Source organism: Agelaius phoeniceus, chromosome 1, assembly GCF_051311805.1.
Source record: "Agelaius phoeniceus isolate bAgePho1 chromosome 1, bAgePho1.hap1, whole genome shotgun sequence".
Taxonomy (NCBI): domain Eukaryota; kingdom Metazoa; phylum Chordata; class Aves; order Passeriformes; family Icteridae; genus Agelaius; species Agelaius phoeniceus.
In genome coordinates, this window is record NC_135265.1 from 66,448,383 (window position 1) to 66,466,234 (window position 17,852).

Below are 17,852 nucleotides of genomic sequence, written 5' to 3' on the forward strand. Positions count from 1 at the left end.
ATGCAACCAATAAAGACACAGTAAAAATAACCATGCTACACTCTGCTTGAGTGCTGTTGACATAAGATCTATGGGAGAGAAAATAAAAAGTAAATAACCAATCAGTCTGCTGCTGATTCAGTTTCACTGCTGATTGCTGAAGATACACAGCAGGAAATGATACCTTCTGTCTCATACAGATCAACAAGACTTAGAGCAAACCTAAATTTTATTTCCAATATTTCATTTCTAGCTCAGATTTGAGATGGTTGGCCATGTTAATTTTTTGCTTTATATCACATATAATTAATATTTAAGAAGTAAAATTTGAAAACAAACAATGCAACAGTAAAGCTTCCTCAAGGCATAATGCCAAGGAAAACCTGAAGGCTGCAGAAAACTATGCTAGCAAAACCATTTTGGGAATATCTTGTACAGGCCAATAAGAAACTCTGCGCTGTAATCGAAGGGGCTTTAAGTATTATACTGCAAATCCTGTGTAACAAGAAGCAGATCAAATATATCAATCCATACAGTCTCATCTGAAATTTCCCCTATAAAAACTAGGTTTTAAGAAAACAGGTTGACAATAAATGTCAACTGGAGACTAAAATGCATTATATGGCACATTATCCTCACATTTATCCCCAAAACAAGTAATGTATATCCATAAAATCAGAGCAAAATAAATTGAAACACATCATGGTTGGGAAACACACTCTTAAGGCACATGGAGACCTCCTAAATCCAGTCAATACTGGGACTCTTACTAAGATATTCCAGCATTTTGAAATCCTAGATTCAATTTTCTCTAATGATGTACTGGCCATTTCTCATGTTCTAGTACTACCAAAGGACACATCATTTATCTATAGTATATGGTGGCTGACACCTCTCTTTCCCTAAAACTGTAAGCTCCCATGGAGATGACAAAATGATGCTGCTAGAGGCAATCTGACAAAAAAAAATTGTGACAAAAAAATTCACTACCAAAATTTAAGGTATTTGTGGAAAGGATGAGCTTCAACAAGTTTTACAATACAAAATATTTTCTGGAATGAACAGTTTCATCTTTCCTAAAAAAACACAACAAAAAACCTCAAAAACATTTGTCCAAAGCTTTCTTTCAAGTCTTTTAATAATTTAAACTAGAAGCTATGCAGACTTTGAAAATTCAAATTCAGTGCTAAGTCTGTAAAATTCATAGCAATTAATCCGTCATTTAATGCAGATAATTTCAGAAAAAAGGAAAAACTATGGAAATATGACAAGTTTTGAGTTTTCTAACATTTTAGTTTTTGTTGGTTTTCTCCCATTAAGTACAAGTTATAAAGGAAAACAAAGTCACTCTATAAAAATAATGTAAACACTGTCCTAAGAATCTAATTTCAATGAGCTTTAATTGTAGATGTTTGAGTACAGTACAAATCTACTCTGAAGGTCATCTGACAAATTCCCAATGAACAGCATGGCACACACTTATTAGGAGTGGATTGAACATCTATTGCTTATTCCAATCTGTGAGTAAATTTACTACTGTTTAGGGAACTCCTTCTGAAAACACACCTGTTTTAAGCAATTTCAATAGGGATATGTTTTGCTTTTTGCACTAAGAACATCGTAGCCATTGTAAAGTGACATTTATGGATGTCAAAATGCAGGGCTTTTTCTTTGTTATACATCCACCTGTCCCTTGCAGGCACACACAGGTGAATATCTCACACAGAATAAATTAGAATTAGATGAAGCTGAAATGCCTCCCCCAACCCCATGCTTCAGTCTCAGGTGAGAATTTGACTCTTCACCAAAATTCAGTCAGTGCTCAGGCTGACTATAAAGTTCCCAAGGATTTTAAGAGAAGCAGAAATTGGTCTTTCAATTTTATTAGGAAACCAAAACTTCCTGGCACAACCCCACAACATCCACCTATCTGTGGGAACTCCCTTGTTATTACTTCCATTCCCCTGTGGCAAGAGACTGCAAACCAGCCAAATCTCACACAAAGGTTCACTTCTCCATTGCACCTGTGGAATCCCCAGGGTGTAGATGAAAGTCAGGACTGACTGCCTTGGAAAATGTCCAGGCACAGAGCAGTAAAAACTGCAGGCAGCAAGTCACCTACCAGAAGCTCAAAATTCCCTCTTTTAAGGTAAGAGGGAAAAGGGAAGGGGATTCTTGTTTTTGACCACATAGCTCACTGATGGGAAGGCAGAAGAGAATGTGTGGGATGATGATGGACAGGTGAGGGAATTTCGTAGTGAGGGGAAGTCTGGTCTCTGGGTTTAGGAACTTGTCACGGGATATGTGAGTTTGGTACACAACCTTCCTGTGTACTTTGTAGTTTTAGTCCATGAAACAAGATTTCCACACTCCAAGAATTCATTGGAAAGATAATTATATTCCTAAGGAACATAGTGGCTGCACACCTGAAGACTTACAGACATATTTAGATACTTTATTGCCAACTACTTACTTAGAGACACTCTAGAGTTAACCCCTTGCCTGCCCTCCTGAGCCTATCTTCTCATTTACCCGTGCCCTTTCCAATGATACACAAAAATTTAAAGGCAGCTTTTTTCACTATTTTATAGAATCATGGAATGTTTTGGGTTGGAAGGGACCTTAAAGATGATCTAGTTCCCATGCCCCAGCAATGGGCAGGGACACCTTCCACTGGACCAGGTTGCTCAAAGCCTCATCCAATCTGGCCTTGAACACTGCCAGAGATGGGGCATCCACAGCTTCTCTGGGCAACCTGTGCCAGTGCCTCATCAGGTACAATTATTTCATCCAAGAGTGGCCACAAAATCCTCCTGCCCTTACACATTCTGACAGGAAATACTAACTAGTGAGACCAGAGACTTCCAAAACAGCTAATGAATCAAAGTGCTGAACCAGAGCTCTCTTAAACCAGCCTGGTTTTCAGCAGGGGGCTTTCTGAAAATCAGACCTTATCAGATTGTCTCAGAGTGGGCCCACACAAAGCTACTGCTAAAACTTTTGCAAAAACACAACTGTTTTGTATGCGTCTCCTAAATACAGTGTAAACCAATTATTGTGTACAGACAATGCAAAACTGGGGTATTGAGAAAGTACCCTCTTCTTCCAACTTGTAGTAATTAATTTCAAAATCAACAATCTTCATAATACAGTTGAGAATTTTCAAAAGGCCTTTGTGACGGGTTTTAACTAATTCATTTTCCCATAGAAACTGGTAATCTCCTGCCAATTAAAACAGCATTCAGCTAACTCAACTCTCAGGTGTTCCCAACAATCACACTCATAACTCCTAGGTGAGGTAACAACCCATTTCAATATGTTAGAAAATGATCTTTAAAGATAAAACTTATTATTAAGTCATAAAGCCCTGATATTTATCTTGCAATGATGATAAAGACATATAATAAGGCATGAATGTTCAACCAGAATGAATACTGTGCTCAGTATGAAGTGGTTTACAATCATATACTCTATAATATATAAAACCCAAACAAGTAAAGACCGAAACAGTGTGGTAAATCTGTAGAGGGTCTCAAATGGACACTTAGACCACACCAAAAGATATCCATGTGGTTCTTTAAAGACAGCTCTGCCTCCCACTTGACACATCCCCTCTGGCTGAGCTAGCTTCATTAAGATTCAAAAGCCTTATCCCCGCTTCTCACTCTCACTGTACTACCCACCTCCTGGATGAAAGACAACTTGTGAATTTTTAGGCTCACTTTTGGTAAAATATACTACAAAAATGTGCACCATCAGATTTAACATCACAAAAAATCTTGCAAATATGGGAAGATTTAGCTTGGTGTTCTTCTGAAATCTCCCTCTAAATAAATTCCATGGTTGAGGTCTAGGCACCTCCTAAATGTCTTTCCACAACATGCAGGACTGGATGAAGCAACGTTAACAGCTGATCCTACAGTATGTGCTGTGTCCTGTCATCTATCATCTCCAGGGCCATCAGCACTGCTGGGGGTTGTAATCAAATTATGGTCCATAACAGACAAATGAGCAAAAATTCTTCTTAATTTAAAATGTCATTAATTCCATTAAAACTATATTGACTGTAGTAAGGGTCTGCCATTTTTAAACAGTGCAAAAACGTGTAATTCCCTGTGACAAGCATACATATACCAAAATAAAGATAAAGAGATAGACTAGTTCCATAGCAGGGAAGCGAAAATATCTGAAAGACTTACCTACAAAACATCGATTAACACAAATCATAAATCCAGGGAATTTCAGAAAGGCTACAGAAGTGACACAGATGACATGGCATGTTTCCCTTCCTTCAAGGAGGAATTACTTACTGAAACCCTACACTGTCAAAGGTATCAGTGAAAGTAGCAGCAATTAATGCTCTCAGCTGCATTTTCCCAGCCTATCCAAAATAATTTTATGGCCAGGCTTCATCCATCTTAATTTGTTTATAATTTTGCCAAGGTAACTGCGATTAACTTATCAAGTTTCAGGCTGAACTACTTTGGGGTCAGGGGAGATGGGAGGAAAAGAAAAGTTAATGCCAAGTCATGTGTTTCCCTCAGACACCTAAATAAATAACTTGCTGGTGATGCAGAACAACACTGCATTTAAAATAAACAGGAGTCAACTCCTATAGCTGAAACAACCAAAACATAAAATTACTTTATCTCTTGGAAAGTAGCAGTCAGTATGAGCAGTCATACGCAAAAACCAGCTGAATTACACATAAAATCCCTTCCTTTACTCTTTTACTTCTAGAAATGAGGCAGAAGAAGTATTTCCAGCTTCTGAAAAGTCAAGGTGTAAGCTAGTTTGGGGGCAACTGAAGATGTCTAAATGCAAGTAAAGTTCTCATATTCAAACACTTCCAGTTCTCTGAGCAAACAACAATTGCTCATGCCCAGAGAGCACAGAGCCAATTTTGCAGGCTGCTTCAACAGGTACCAGGCCTACTCTGCTAAATAAACGCTCCAGCAACAAAACTATCTAGCAAATTCCCCATGGGAAGTTTCAAAACCAGAAGGCACCAGAAATGGCTCCAGGCATATCTTCCACCCTCCAGGCACCCCTGCTTCCCAGGCAGGGAGCTCAGAAACTGATTCTCAGCTCCTTCCTGTACCACCTGGAGTGAGCTGAACTGCTGAATAACCCTGCTGCAATAAACCCCAGCATCTGGCTCTCTGTGCTGCTCCTGTGCTCCCACAGTTCAGTACTGCTCTAAGATTTGGCTTTTTGTGATGCCAGCTCTGACTTCTGATTTTTTAGAACATCAGCATGTGTGCACACAGGTAGCACCCAGGCTCTGCTAGCTAAAGCAATGATGCTCTACTCAAATGTCTTCATACAATAAATGCTCAGCTTCTGGAAAACTGGCTTGGTTAAGATTTTGTTGGTTTCCAAGTATAACCGGGAGGTAAAGACCTTGTCAGAGTTGTAAAACCCAGTGGTAAAGCTACACTACAGCTTTGCCTATTCATACAGCAGTGTCCTCACTTCAATGGTTCAGAGTTCTCATAGTCCATTTTCTGTTTTTTTCATAGAAATAATATCTGCAAAAGTGAAATGCCTTTTCCTCCATAATGGCCTTGAAGCTAATAACTATTTTAGAGCAATTCCAGTACAGTCGGAAGCTGTTATTGGCTGTTTATGTAACAGTGAATTAACCCCCACTGACACCTTTCAGGAATTGAGAACCATAGCGCACAAAATGTACTTTGCGAGAGCTTGTTAATATATGGTAAGTGCAAAAGCCGTCTCAATTCAGAAGACTGGCTTTCAAAGCAAACATGCTTAACCTGCAGTTTCAGTCATGGAAGAAATTACTCAATTAATTGCAGGCAACAAAAACAACAGGGTTATAACTAATATACAGTATATGCTCTGTGGGTGTAACGCAAGCTCATTTCCCAGTAGTATTCTCTCTTACATTTCTTACCCCACTGCTGGAAAACTGTTTAAGAATGTTAAATTCACTTAAGGCCTTTGCCCCACACACATCTCTTTTCTGGCAATGGAATATTATTATTAACACAGGTAGGGGCTGCTCTCTTAAGAAACATGCTTACAACACAGTAAATTTGGAGACCAGTATTTTTCATACTCAATTCTAGACCAGACATCATCTTTTCCAAATTTAAAATCAAACATTGGAATTTATCAAGTTTTTTCCTGCTCTAATGACATCCTTACAGCGACCAAGAAGACACCACGGCAAAAGGGTTCAATAAATCCTCACCTGCTTCTAGGAATTCTAGCAGGCAAAGAGTAGTGAGAAGATCAAAAGCACAAGAAGACCCCACCAGAGTTGACTGCTCCCACTCTGACACTGAGGAAGAGACAGTGTAAAATACTAACAATGATTAAAGATAAGGGAAAGGAAACTTACCCAAGCAGACACTGATGCCTTCTCCCGTCATTCCTTCCATTCATGTAAAAGACATCTGTCAATGATTTGATCTAGGCTTGGTATCAGCATAGGGCTGGTACTTGGACTTGCTGCTTAGAGATTCTCAGGGTGTGTTTATGTTCACATCTTACGATTAAAACGCTGACAACTAAATGTGATAATAAAATATGCAGATGAAGATTAAAAGAATCCCCTTCCAGCACCTGCCAGGCAGTTCTCAGCAGGCACTAGGAATGTTCATAAAAGAGGGATGCCTCCCGTTTCCATCGAGGCCAATTTCTCAAACCCACCTCCCTCAAGCCCTGCAGTATTTTTCTCATCCTGCCCCCCATACGAACGCATCTAATCCTCTTACCCCGAGAGCCACCCCCGCTCCCTCCCTCCCAGCTTTATTTTATTTAAAACGATGCCTGCAACAGCCCGGAGCTGCCCGCCGGGTCACCCCCCCGGGACACCTGGGCGACCCTGCCACATCACGTTAGGCGCCGCGAAGTGACGGGTTAAGACGTAATCTGTCCCTCTCCCCCGGCTTACGGATCCCAGGAATCCTCCCCCGCTATCTCGCCATGGCAACGGCACCACCGGCAGGGCGGCGGGGCCGCCGCTTACGCAAGAGCCGCGCAAGGCCGGGCCCCGCGCAAGGCCGGGCCCCCGCGGCGGCCTCGGGGCGGCCCGGCCGGGGCTGCGGCCTGCGGCTCCTGCCGGCGCGGGGGGCGGCGCGCTCGCCTGGGGGGTTTCTCCCCACCTTTTTTTTTTGTTCCTTACTCTTCCCCTCCCCTTTTCCCCCCTCCTTTTTTGTTCTCTTCTTTTTTTCTCTCTTCTTTCTTCTCCCTTCTTTCTTTTTCCTTTCCCCGTGATACTTTTTTTCTTCCTCCCCTTTTCTCCTTCGTTTCCCTCCTTGCCCTTTTTTCTTTATTCCATTTTTCGTTTTACTTCCCCCATTTTAATTTTCTTTTTTTCTTGTTCTTATTTACTTTTTTTGTATCCCTTTACACCCCTCTGTACTCTTTTCTTTCCCCCTTTTTTCTTCCCATTTTTCACCTTTTTTATTTTGTTTTCCCCTCTTTCTTCTTGTTTCTTCCTTCCCCCACCCTTTTTATTTTTTTCTCCTTTCTCCTCCCCTCATATTTTTGTAGGGTTGGTGTGGGGTTTTTTCCTCTCCTGCTTTGTTTTTTCTTTTCATTTTTTTTCCTTGCATTTCCGACAGCCAACCAAGCAAGAACCAGCTGGTACAGATTTAACCCTCTGCAATCCCATCTCCCACCATGGAAAACTGACCACAGCCAAGCCGTTGGACAACCTGCCAATTCCTATTCCTACTTCCCGGGGAACGGGCGCAGCAGAAAGGGCTTGCGCCTTTGAGTTCTTCAAATTAATAACCCTGGGAAGGGCAGAGAGCCGGCAGATGAAAGCCAAGGTACGGACTTTGATCGTGCAATCGGAGCCATGCGGGCAGGCTCCCGAACCATGTGGAGCACCCCTGAAGGTCAGCCTGGGCTGATCAGATTGCATCAAGAGAGCCATGGAAAGCAGGGCAAACGGAGGTGGAAAAATCTATACACCCAAATATCTGCCAAGAGATGAAAGAAAAGTTTGCCTCTGATGCTGGGATTTATGAATAAGGTAAATGAAGCTGTAATCTAACACTTGAGAAGATGCTTAGGTCTTCCTACAGGAAAACACTTAAGCATGTGCTTAAATCCATTACTATTCAGGGCAGCCCTTAAGCGTTTGCTGAAGGTTAAGCACAACCTTCTTACAGGGAGCCCTTAAGTACTGTGCTGATTAAGGTGGGTTTTTTCCCTTCTAAATCTGAGCCACTGTGAACCACAAAATTAACTGCCCTCATTATATTTTAATATTGTCTCTGTCTTCTTCCAAATTAAACCAGAGAATGCAAACAGAAGGTAGTACTTATTTTACATTAAGAGGATAAAGTCCAACATTACGTTCTGTCGTGTTTTATTTTTCTTTAAGATCAGCTGGCTGCACAACACCATGCATCCCTATGAATGAATACCTTTCATGAGGAAGAAAGAGCACATGGAAAAGTGATTGCTCTGCTACTCCTAAACTCTGGAATTCTCTTAATCTGCTGTTAGAAGCCAGAGAAGATCACACAGAGTACTGCATACATACGTACATGTGCTTTATCCAGTGATCTCTTTTGAAGCAAACCTGAAAAAGGCTGTAGATGATGTGCACATTTCAGCTATTAAAGGTCATGGATAAGACAGCTATTTATCAGTTCAAGTAAGGTCAGTGTTACATCCACGGGCAGAGAGCTCTGCCTGTTGCACAAATGACACTGCCTGCCCTTAATGCCCCGAGAAACTTTTGACAAGCTAAGCATATGTAACAAGCCCAAGCCTTACATACAACTGCTGCAGTTCATAAATGTTCAACAGGAGGGTATCATATCTGAAATGGGTTCCATTTCTGTATCACAGCACATTTCCTCTCCTCTAAGCACTCCACTGGTGATTTCTGAGAAAGTAATTGTATCCCCTAATGGAGAAGGAAAGCTCACTAACTAGTGAATTGGTGGTTGTGGCTCTTCCCAAGAACCATTCTACTTTGCTGCTATTTAGGAATATTCTACCCCACATACTAAACTATTGGTCATTCACTTTCTTTATACATACAGAAAAAAGGAGCTTGGAAAACAATATGTGCCAGTTTTAGACTTCTACTGGAGCTAAAATCAGGGTCTTGGTTGAATTCCATAACACACAGTTTTGGAGGAAAACACTGTTAGGTAACTCTTCTTTTTCCCTTTCTGGGAGACCACCTTGGTAGAATAGTGTGTGAGAAGCAGTGAAATCTTTTGCAGGTCTTGAAACAGATGGCAAAGTAGGAGGGCAGAAGGCTATCTTAAGGTCAGGGTATTTCCCATCCTTATTAGGTATATCCAAATGCTACAGGCAGGCAGGAACACTTCTGCTACATTCACCTCCAAAAATCTTCTTCTCACTTGAAGTAATTTGCCCTGCTAAATCCTGAACTAAAGGCAGTATCTTCTTCCTGGAAGCCTTGTTATTATAAACAAATATGGACAAAGAAATGAAGAATAATCTCAAATGTCTGTCCCTAAATAACCAATCTACCTTTCAAGAACTAAAGGTCTCACCATGCTCCTATACTTGGCATGGAAGGTGGTCAAAAGAGATGAAGTTTGAAACCCAGATACCACAACTTTCCTGATGTGCCTCACTCAGCCCTTCAAACAGGAGAGCAAACTCAGGAAGTAGTAGGTTGCATCTTAGAACCATTTAGTCATTTAGGTTAGAAATACCTCTAAGATCATTGAGTCCAACTGCTAACACAGTGCTGACAAGTCCACCACGAACTATGTCCCTAAGTGCCATGTATACACATCTTAAATACCTCCAGGGATGGTGACTCAACCACTTCCCTAGGCAGCCAGATTGAATGCTGAAGAATCCTTTTGTTCTTTCATTCTAAACCCAAATGAATATTAAATTGTCATAGAAACATTAAGAGAAGGCCCCGATCATGCTGCAAAAAAGTCCCAGAAGTGCATTCGGCTGTCCATGGATAGTGAAATTAACCATGAACTTTACAGTGACTCCTTGGATGAATGCTGTAGGATTTCTTTTTAATTATAAGAACACAAAGGGGGAAAATTAGATGTTAAAGTCTTTCTCACTGTTCTCACAGCTTAAATACCTATGGGCACTAAATCAACATAAGTACGATGATGAAATTAGTAAGTAAACAACTACAACCTTCACTGCTGCACAAAGAAGCTTGAAACCAAAGATCAATATGAGTGATCCCAACTCCAAATTTGTAACCCAAATCTAGAAAAAAATGTCTCCTTATGTGAGATCATAGTGGGGCCCAAATGGCTTCAAGAAAAAGCATACATGAACCACCCTCCCCTGTGAAGGCTCAAAATTGGATGCTCAAGTTAACCACCCGCGAGTTTTCCCAAAGAAGCAGGACCTTGAACAGAGTGTTACTGCTGGCACCAGATTCCCTGCAATGACCTGGCAGCATGTGATTACCACATAAGCTTCTCTTTCCTCCCCCAAAAACAAGCACAAAAAATAAAGGATGCTAACAGTCAGTGTCATTAGGCACTGGAGATCATTGCACCTGTAACTCCCTACATTTACTTCCCTCTTGGAGAATTATTTTAACAGTCTACTAAATAATGTTAGCTAGCAATGAAACAAGAACAGGTAACAAACTGAGGATCTCAATTTTCTACAGCTGAACTCCCAGTCTCTATCACTGGAGTAAAAGTCCAAGTGATGAAATAAACCTTGAACTTTGTTGCTTTACTCATCATTTTTTGAAACAAAAGAGCACCTTGTCCCAGACACCGCAATTTAGCAACTTCATCTGTATACGTGTCAGAAAGAGGGAGCAGAAAGCTCCAGCCAGCTAGTATCCAAACAAGAGCATTCCCCTGATCAACATCACTGACTGGAATTGCACTTGGAAAGGATGCACACCAGTGCAGTTACTGTCACACCCTCAGGACTCAGTTCCAGGTAGGAAGCTGTGCTCCCAACCCAGTGGTCTCAAAAAGTGGCAGCAACCAATCATCTAGGTACAAAATGAGTGGGAGAATGAAAAGGAGGGACTATTTACCACCAACAGGTTCAGCAGAGCTCAGCCTGCATCATCCTGTTAGCTGTCCCAGAAGCAAGTGAGCAGGAAGGATGACAGAGAAGAGCTTTGAACTGGAACTCACTGGCAGAGGAAAGGGTGGGGGAGTCGTAAGGACCGTAGCCTTCTCAGCTACCAAAGGCTTCCAAAGTCCCCAAAGGAGTAATGGGTACCTTGTGCATGTGTACTGGTTCTCCCTCTAATCTCAGCCACCTCAATTGTTCCTGAGCACGAAACTCCATTTCATTGGAAAAAAAAGGATAATAGAATCTGTGTATTCCTGATGTAAAACATTCTGCTGCGACCCAAAAAAACCAAAAGAGAACTATTTAAGTATTTTTCCCATTTTTTGTCTAAGGTAATTCCAAATAATGAGCAGGGGAAGGGAAATTCACTATGTTATCCAGGTTCATCCTAAATCAGATTGCAAGATATATTAGAAAAAGATAGCATTTCACTTAAAATATGATTGAATAAGAATTCCTACCTGGGCTTGTAATTATCTTAACCAGACTTTCCAATGGTTTTGTCCTATTACACTCTGATTTAAACAGGTATAACACAATTTTGAATCATATTTAAACAAGGTACCTCAACCAATTTAAACTATATTTAGACCACAGTATTTTTACTGCTAAAGAAACCTAACAGAGGAACAACATGCTTAGAACATCTGTCGCAGTGATTGAAAGAAGTCTATGACAGGAATAGCAAACAGTTATTTTCTTTCCTGAGATGATGTCAATCTGTTGAAGCCAAGTATCAGTAAGTAGATTGTTTCTAAGAGGTACCTCACTCTGGCCTGTCTTCTCCAAAACAAAGATGATTAAAATACCCCCTTGCTGCATAACCTTGTCTGCTTGCTTATTATTATCTGCTATTTCTGTATCAGGGGAAACACTCTTTGTCAAAGCTAGTAAGCATGTTACAGCACTATGTGAAAAAAAAATCTTTTGTTCAAGTCTAAAAACCTCCACCTAATGAAATTCAAATTTTAACACACAACTATTATTTACTATTATTTACATTTAGATTATCAACTGTATGATGCAACACAATCCCTAAGATACAGACCTCTAAGCAAGGCTGTCTGTCACACAGCATGTTCTGTAGTGATGATCAGACACAACTTTGCAGTTACTTCATGGAAGATGATGACAGAATGGCTCTCACTCCATACTAATGCTGGTTCTCCAGGATGGATTTCAATGTGGTGGTCAAAATCAATGTTCTTTCCTACAAGTGTCCTTCCTGCCCAGACCATGAAGAGGTGGTGAATGAAGCTGAAGAAGGAAGGAGGCACTGCGAGTAGTGATTTGGCTCCCTCTGAGCACAAAGGTATAGGAAATGGGGATGTTCATGGAATGACTCACAGGATTCATTACAAGTTCTTGGTGTATCACCGTCATGGGTCCAACTGTGGGGACCCAGCAAACAGTACCTCTTCTGACTGTCATAAGGCTGAGGTTTCAACCCCATTGCCCAGTAGCAGCCACACACATTGCTCCCCTGAGCTAGGATCTACTGGGCCCTTAAATCAGGCACAGAATACGTGATCAAGAGTGGCCGGTTACCCCACATTACCCATCTGACTGACACTAGAAGCACACACCTAGGGCAGGCACGTCTCTCCTGAGCTCTGATACAATAAGCCTGGAGGCTCAGTTGGAAGAAGATGGGTCTGGTAGGCTGCCAACATGAGAGTATGGATGCCTTTAATAACCACCAACAGCTCTGCGTGACATGAGGCAATGCAGCCTGTGACGGGCCCAAGGCGGCCGCGTTTGCACAGCCTGGGTGTTTTCCCTTGTGCTTGGTGCTAAACTTGGTTTGGGAGAGGCAACCACCACCATTACTAGTGTTCTCAGATCAGCCTGGAAAAGGGATTCTCATCAGGTAACAGCCCTGCCATGAACCTGCTAGATATGGCAGCACAGCCACAGCTGAGAACACCAGTGGTTTTCTATAAAAAAAAAAAAAAAGAAAAAAAAAAGGAAAAAAAAATGTAGTTTAGGAAATGTTGTGATAGGAATTAAAAAAGCAGCCAAACAGTTTCTGACCAGTGAATACAGATGTAAAAGCTTTCTGAGAAACTGAAGTATCAAATAGCTAAGACAGAAGCAAGTATCAGCACTCAGAAGAAATTACTGAAAATTACTGTAAGAAGGGTGTGGAATGCCAAAGGCTGCTGATTATTTGAAGAAAAAGAAATCAAGCAAGGACAGGGATACTTACATATTCAATAGAATAGTTTAATATAAAATATAGACTTGAAAGCACACTTTATCCCTCTGCGTAGTGTTTTCTTTTAGCTATAGGACTGTCTACTTCAAAAGGGATTGCTACAAAGGAATCATTGTTAACTTTCAACTTAACTTTCAGCATCAAAAGTATTTTGTGTACCAATCAAAAAAAAATATCACAATTCAGCCACACTAGAGAGCTCATTTTGGGTTCTTCCACAAAAAAATTCAGGAAAAGTTGGTGGCTTACTCCAAGACTTGCCTTATTGCACCCAGCTCCATGCATGGCTCAAACCCTACTGTACCTTTATGGAAACTGATGGACACAGATCCCACCTTCCTGAGAGCAGAGATTTGATTTCACTTTGCATCCACTGCTCCTTCCTTTGAGCTCTCCAGGGGCATGTCAGCTCTTTGCTCCTCTCTTCCTTAAATTTCAACTAAGGGACTTCAGCAAAAGCTATCTATTTTAAACTGGTGGTGTAGAGACCTTTCTAGAGCAATAGAAAGGTAGGACAGAATTTTCTGTGTAGGTAGCAGACAGGCAGGGCTCCTTTTTGACTATTCATTTTAATGCTGCCATGGTTTTGTTGTAGTATTAATTATGCAGGAGAGTGCCCACAGCTTTGTATAAGCATCTTTTTGAATTATTTAGAACAAAATAACATGGAAACAGTAGTTACTCAGCATTTCTGCAAATTGAGCAACTCAAATTTAAGCACTGATCACAGAACATGCTAAACAGCAACTGAGGTAGTCACCAATGTGCAAGCCTCAAAAGATGAAGCACAGGTCAAGTCTACAGGTGATTGTCCCATTTGTAGTAGTGCACATGCTCAAGGACAGAAGAAAAATAGGATTATTAAGTGCACTACTTTGTGGATTCAGGTGGTTAGCTACTTAAAAACACAAAACAAAACAAAAAAGCAACCCCAACCCCCTCACCCAGACCACATTATGGGTGGAAGATGCACTAAATTGAACAATATAATTAATTTTTTGCCATTCTGGTTCAAAGTAGCCCAAGGTAAAAGACCCAAAGGGATGTAAAGTTCTCAGAATCCCCTATGATTTCAACCCAGTCCTTGGCGAAGACAGTAATAGCTGGATCAGAAACTATAAAGGAATAGAGCTGATATTTGACAACATGGTTTTGCAGCCACCATGGAGCATCCTTCCCTCCTGGCTCCCAAACCCACCCCAGCCTCTGGCCCTTGCACAGGCCTGTGAAACCATCTCCTTTCCTGCTGAGGATGGAAGCAGCGTGGGGCAGCAGTTTTTAGAGAGTTCCCATCAGGCTAACGAGGAAATGTTGAAACGAAGCAGGGTGCAGTCATAGCTGTGTGACTCTCTGAAAGAAAGCATTTAGAAACAGATTCATAAACAAGGGGATTGTGGCTGTCAGTAGGGGCTTAAGACCCATAATCGGGATCAGGCAACACAACGCAAAGCGCGGCATTCGCCACAGCACTTACTACACTTCTGTCCTTCTTCCAGCAACTTCTGCTGACTCAGGAGCACAAGCTGCTGACATCCCTCCAGGGAGTGCCTCTCACACACTCCTTTACACACACACAATGTGAATGTGGAAAGGGGTATGAAAGAACAAGTATATGTCAAAGAACTTAAAAAAAAAAAAAGTTCCGTGCTCTAACCACCTCTCTTTTTAAAAAATACTCTCATTAAGTGCTACACTGAATGAAAGCAGCTGAACAAACAATCTTGGGATTACTGGAAAAAATACAGTGCTGAAATTTTGCAGGATTTTAGCCCACTACAAAAACACATAGTTTTTTTGTCCAATCTGGAAGACAAACTGTTTCAATGAGTGAGGATTTCCCCTCTTTCCAGGAAGAAAAAACTCACTGTGCATGTGTAGAACATTCTAAATAACCAAAGCCATCATGGGACTTGGCTCTGCATAGGTCCCCACTCCAGACACTGCAAGGCAACACTGCTCTTCCATACATGGGATTTTAAAAAAATCACACAAAAATCTAAAGTACCACTTGAAACATACAAAAAACACCTAGTATTGTTACAAGAAAATGCATACACAGGAACTCAGCTGAATACATCTAATACAAAAATCACTTGAACTGAATTTTTTTTTCATAAGGAAGATGAAAAGGTAACACAGAAAAGCAGCTTGGGCTGCAAAGTGACAGACTTCAGCAGGCACCAGAGCAAGAAGGCAAATGTTAGTGTTAATACTATTAAGAACACTGTCTTGCATATACAAGCAAAACATTTCTTTGGCAGTCTCCTAGCCTGAAACACTTTATAACCTTGATACCCAAACTGAACTTCAGCACATTTTATGCCAAAATCCCTTTGGCATCTGCTTTAGTAACTGTCAAAAAAAAATATTCCGTGTCTTGTCCTTTTTTTTTTCCAGTGAAATGCTTATTCCGGTATTTAATCAGGTAGTTTTCCTTTAAGCCATTGTTAGCCCTTTTTCTATTTCACTATCCCAGGCCAGCCTCACAACCAGGTTTCTATCTTTCAGCCCAACTTGCACTGTCCCAGATAGGCAAGAGTTCTGTGAAAGAGAGCTAGAGGTTACAGCACACAATAAGCTAGATAAGCATCAACAATATCAGACTCTTGCAAAAAAGCAAATATTGTGCTGGAACAGACAGCAAGAGAGGTCTGTGAAGAAAGCCTGTTGCTGTACTCACCATCACTAGATGTCAACAGGAACATTTTGGTCAAGTTTCACTGCTGCTCTCCATGAGATATGTGGACAAGTCAGAAGATATTCAGAGAAGAGTAGAAAGACGATAAATTAAATATCTAATCTAAACAAAAGGAAGCTGAAGGCAGAGAAGGTAACAGTCTTCAATTGTTCAGAAGGAAGATGCAAAGAGGAAATGAATGTACTTTCAAATTTAAAGAGGAAAGACTTTACCAAGACAGTGACAAAAGCTTTCTGACAGAAAGAAGAAAAGCACATTAATAGATTTCATACATATATCTGTTTATATATACGTATGTATACATATACATCATATATATATATATATATATATATATATATATATAGTATCTTTTTATTAGGATGAGAATATATATGTTCTGTCCGTGGTAGTCCTGGGTGAAGGTCAAGTACAGCATGCCCATCAAGAGCAAGTCTAAGGCAGAATAATGAAAGATGAGGTAGCCATGTGGAGTACTGCAAGTCACCTGAACTGCACAAAAACCCCAGCATCCTTCCAATCAGCTACAGAGAAAATAAAATCAGGGGATTGCAGTTAGCTGCTAAGGGATCCAGAAATAAGAAAGGGAAAAAGTCTAATGCAACACTACCTTTCACTTCTTTATACTTTACCAGCACAACACATACTATTTGAGGACATCAGCCCTTCTGGCATGGCACCCTGCCTCTATATAAAGTACATAGCTTTTTCCTCTCTTATGTGTAATTTGTCTGCACAGATTACTAGTGGTTTGAGGCTAAAACCTATTTTACTTATTTACATCTTCCTTCAGAAAAGCAGCAATCTTGCTCATTTGATTATAAGTACTAACCAGCTGTTAGCTGTCCAAACAAGTTGCATCTCCCACCTCACTGTGATTTAGCTACAGCTACAAGTTTGGGTTCAGTCAAAGAAGTTCTTTTTCCCTGCTAATATGAACCTAATCCCACTCTCTGGCAGTTTAAAGCCATTACCCTATGTCAAAGATCCCATTAAAAACATTCTAGATTGGGGCACTTTGGTGAAAATCGACAGGACTGAAGTCTGGGTGAAGATCTCAGGTACCACACATACACGTTCCTTTGGCTTTTCCTTTTACCACAACACAGAAATTGGCACTATATTAAGAACTGAAGCTCTCTGAGAAAAAAATCCAGGCAGAGCAGAACACCTCGGTAACAACAGTACTGATATTACTAACAAATGCTTGCCTTAGCACAGCCTTGTCCACAGCACACACATTACTAAGTTTCAGCAACTTCTCATGCAAAGCAACTGTTGAGTTTAACTCTTTTTAACCAAAAAATTAACTGCTTTAACTGCTTTTGACAAAAAATTTATCAGAACCATTACTGGGCAGACACTTATGTGGTGTAGCCAGGACTAAGGGTGCTTATCTGAAAAGCATATTTTTCTCCCCTGCACATGCAGGGGATTGTTGGAACACTAGGTTTTGTATCTCTCTCTCTCTCTCTCTCTCTGTCTCTCTCTCTATATATATATGTATATATGTATATATATGTATGTGTATATATATACATATATATATATATATATATCTCAAACACACACACACATGTTCTCTGAACTTCAAGGAAAATAAAAAGAAGTTTATTTTATACTTCTACTCACCCTTCTCTTTTGCTGAAGCAGCCAAAGCCTCATGCAAGTAAATGGCAGACCTGGCGTCACTGACAGGGTATGAAAAGCTGGCCTTAGTGAGGTCCATGTGGGCCACAGATGTCATGCTGCACTCATTTGGAAAGTACACAGCAGCCGCTCCTCAACTCATTTTGAAATCACAGAATGGTTGGGGTTGGAAGGGACTAGTCCAACCCCCCTGCTACAGCAAGTTCACCTACAGCAAATGAGAAAGGCCACTTCCTGGTTTGTATAAAGTTC

At 40.8% G+C, this 17,852-nt stretch overlaps 1 protein-coding gene and 1 long non-coding RNA gene across 6 annotated transcripts in view; one reads left to right on the forward strand and one right to left on the reverse strand.

Moving 5' to 3' along the window:
* HIVEP1 (HIVEP zinc finger 1) overlaps nucleotides 1-17,852 on the reverse strand; it is a 128,014-nt gene that overhangs the window by 80,433 nt on the left and 29,729 nt on the right. Inside the window, exons 1-2 of one of the 5 annotated variants that reach the window (XM_077180784.1) lie at nucleotides 6,902-7,040; nucleotides 6,347-6,515 (exon numbers count right to left, since the gene is read on the reverse strand). The exons of 2 other annotated variants lie outside the window; for them this stretch is intronic. In XM_077180784.1, the coding sequence (XP_077036899.1) occupies nucleotides 6,347-6,386 (40 nt within the window). In that variant the 5' untranslated portion in view covers nucleotides 6,387-6,515; nucleotides 6,902-7,040. Of the gene's footprint in view, nucleotides 1-6,346; nucleotides 6,697-6,901; nucleotides 7,041-17,852 lie in introns of those variants that run through there. 2 more of the 5 variants (XM_077180796.1, XM_077180777.1) reach the window with 2 other exon arrangements.
* LOC129124522 (uncharacterized) lies at nucleotides 7,089-11,858 on the forward strand. Its single transcript, XR_008534839.2, has 2 exons — nucleotides 7,089-7,990; nucleotides 8,345-11,858. It is a non-coding gene; the product is annotated as an uncharacterized LOC129124522 (long non-coding RNA).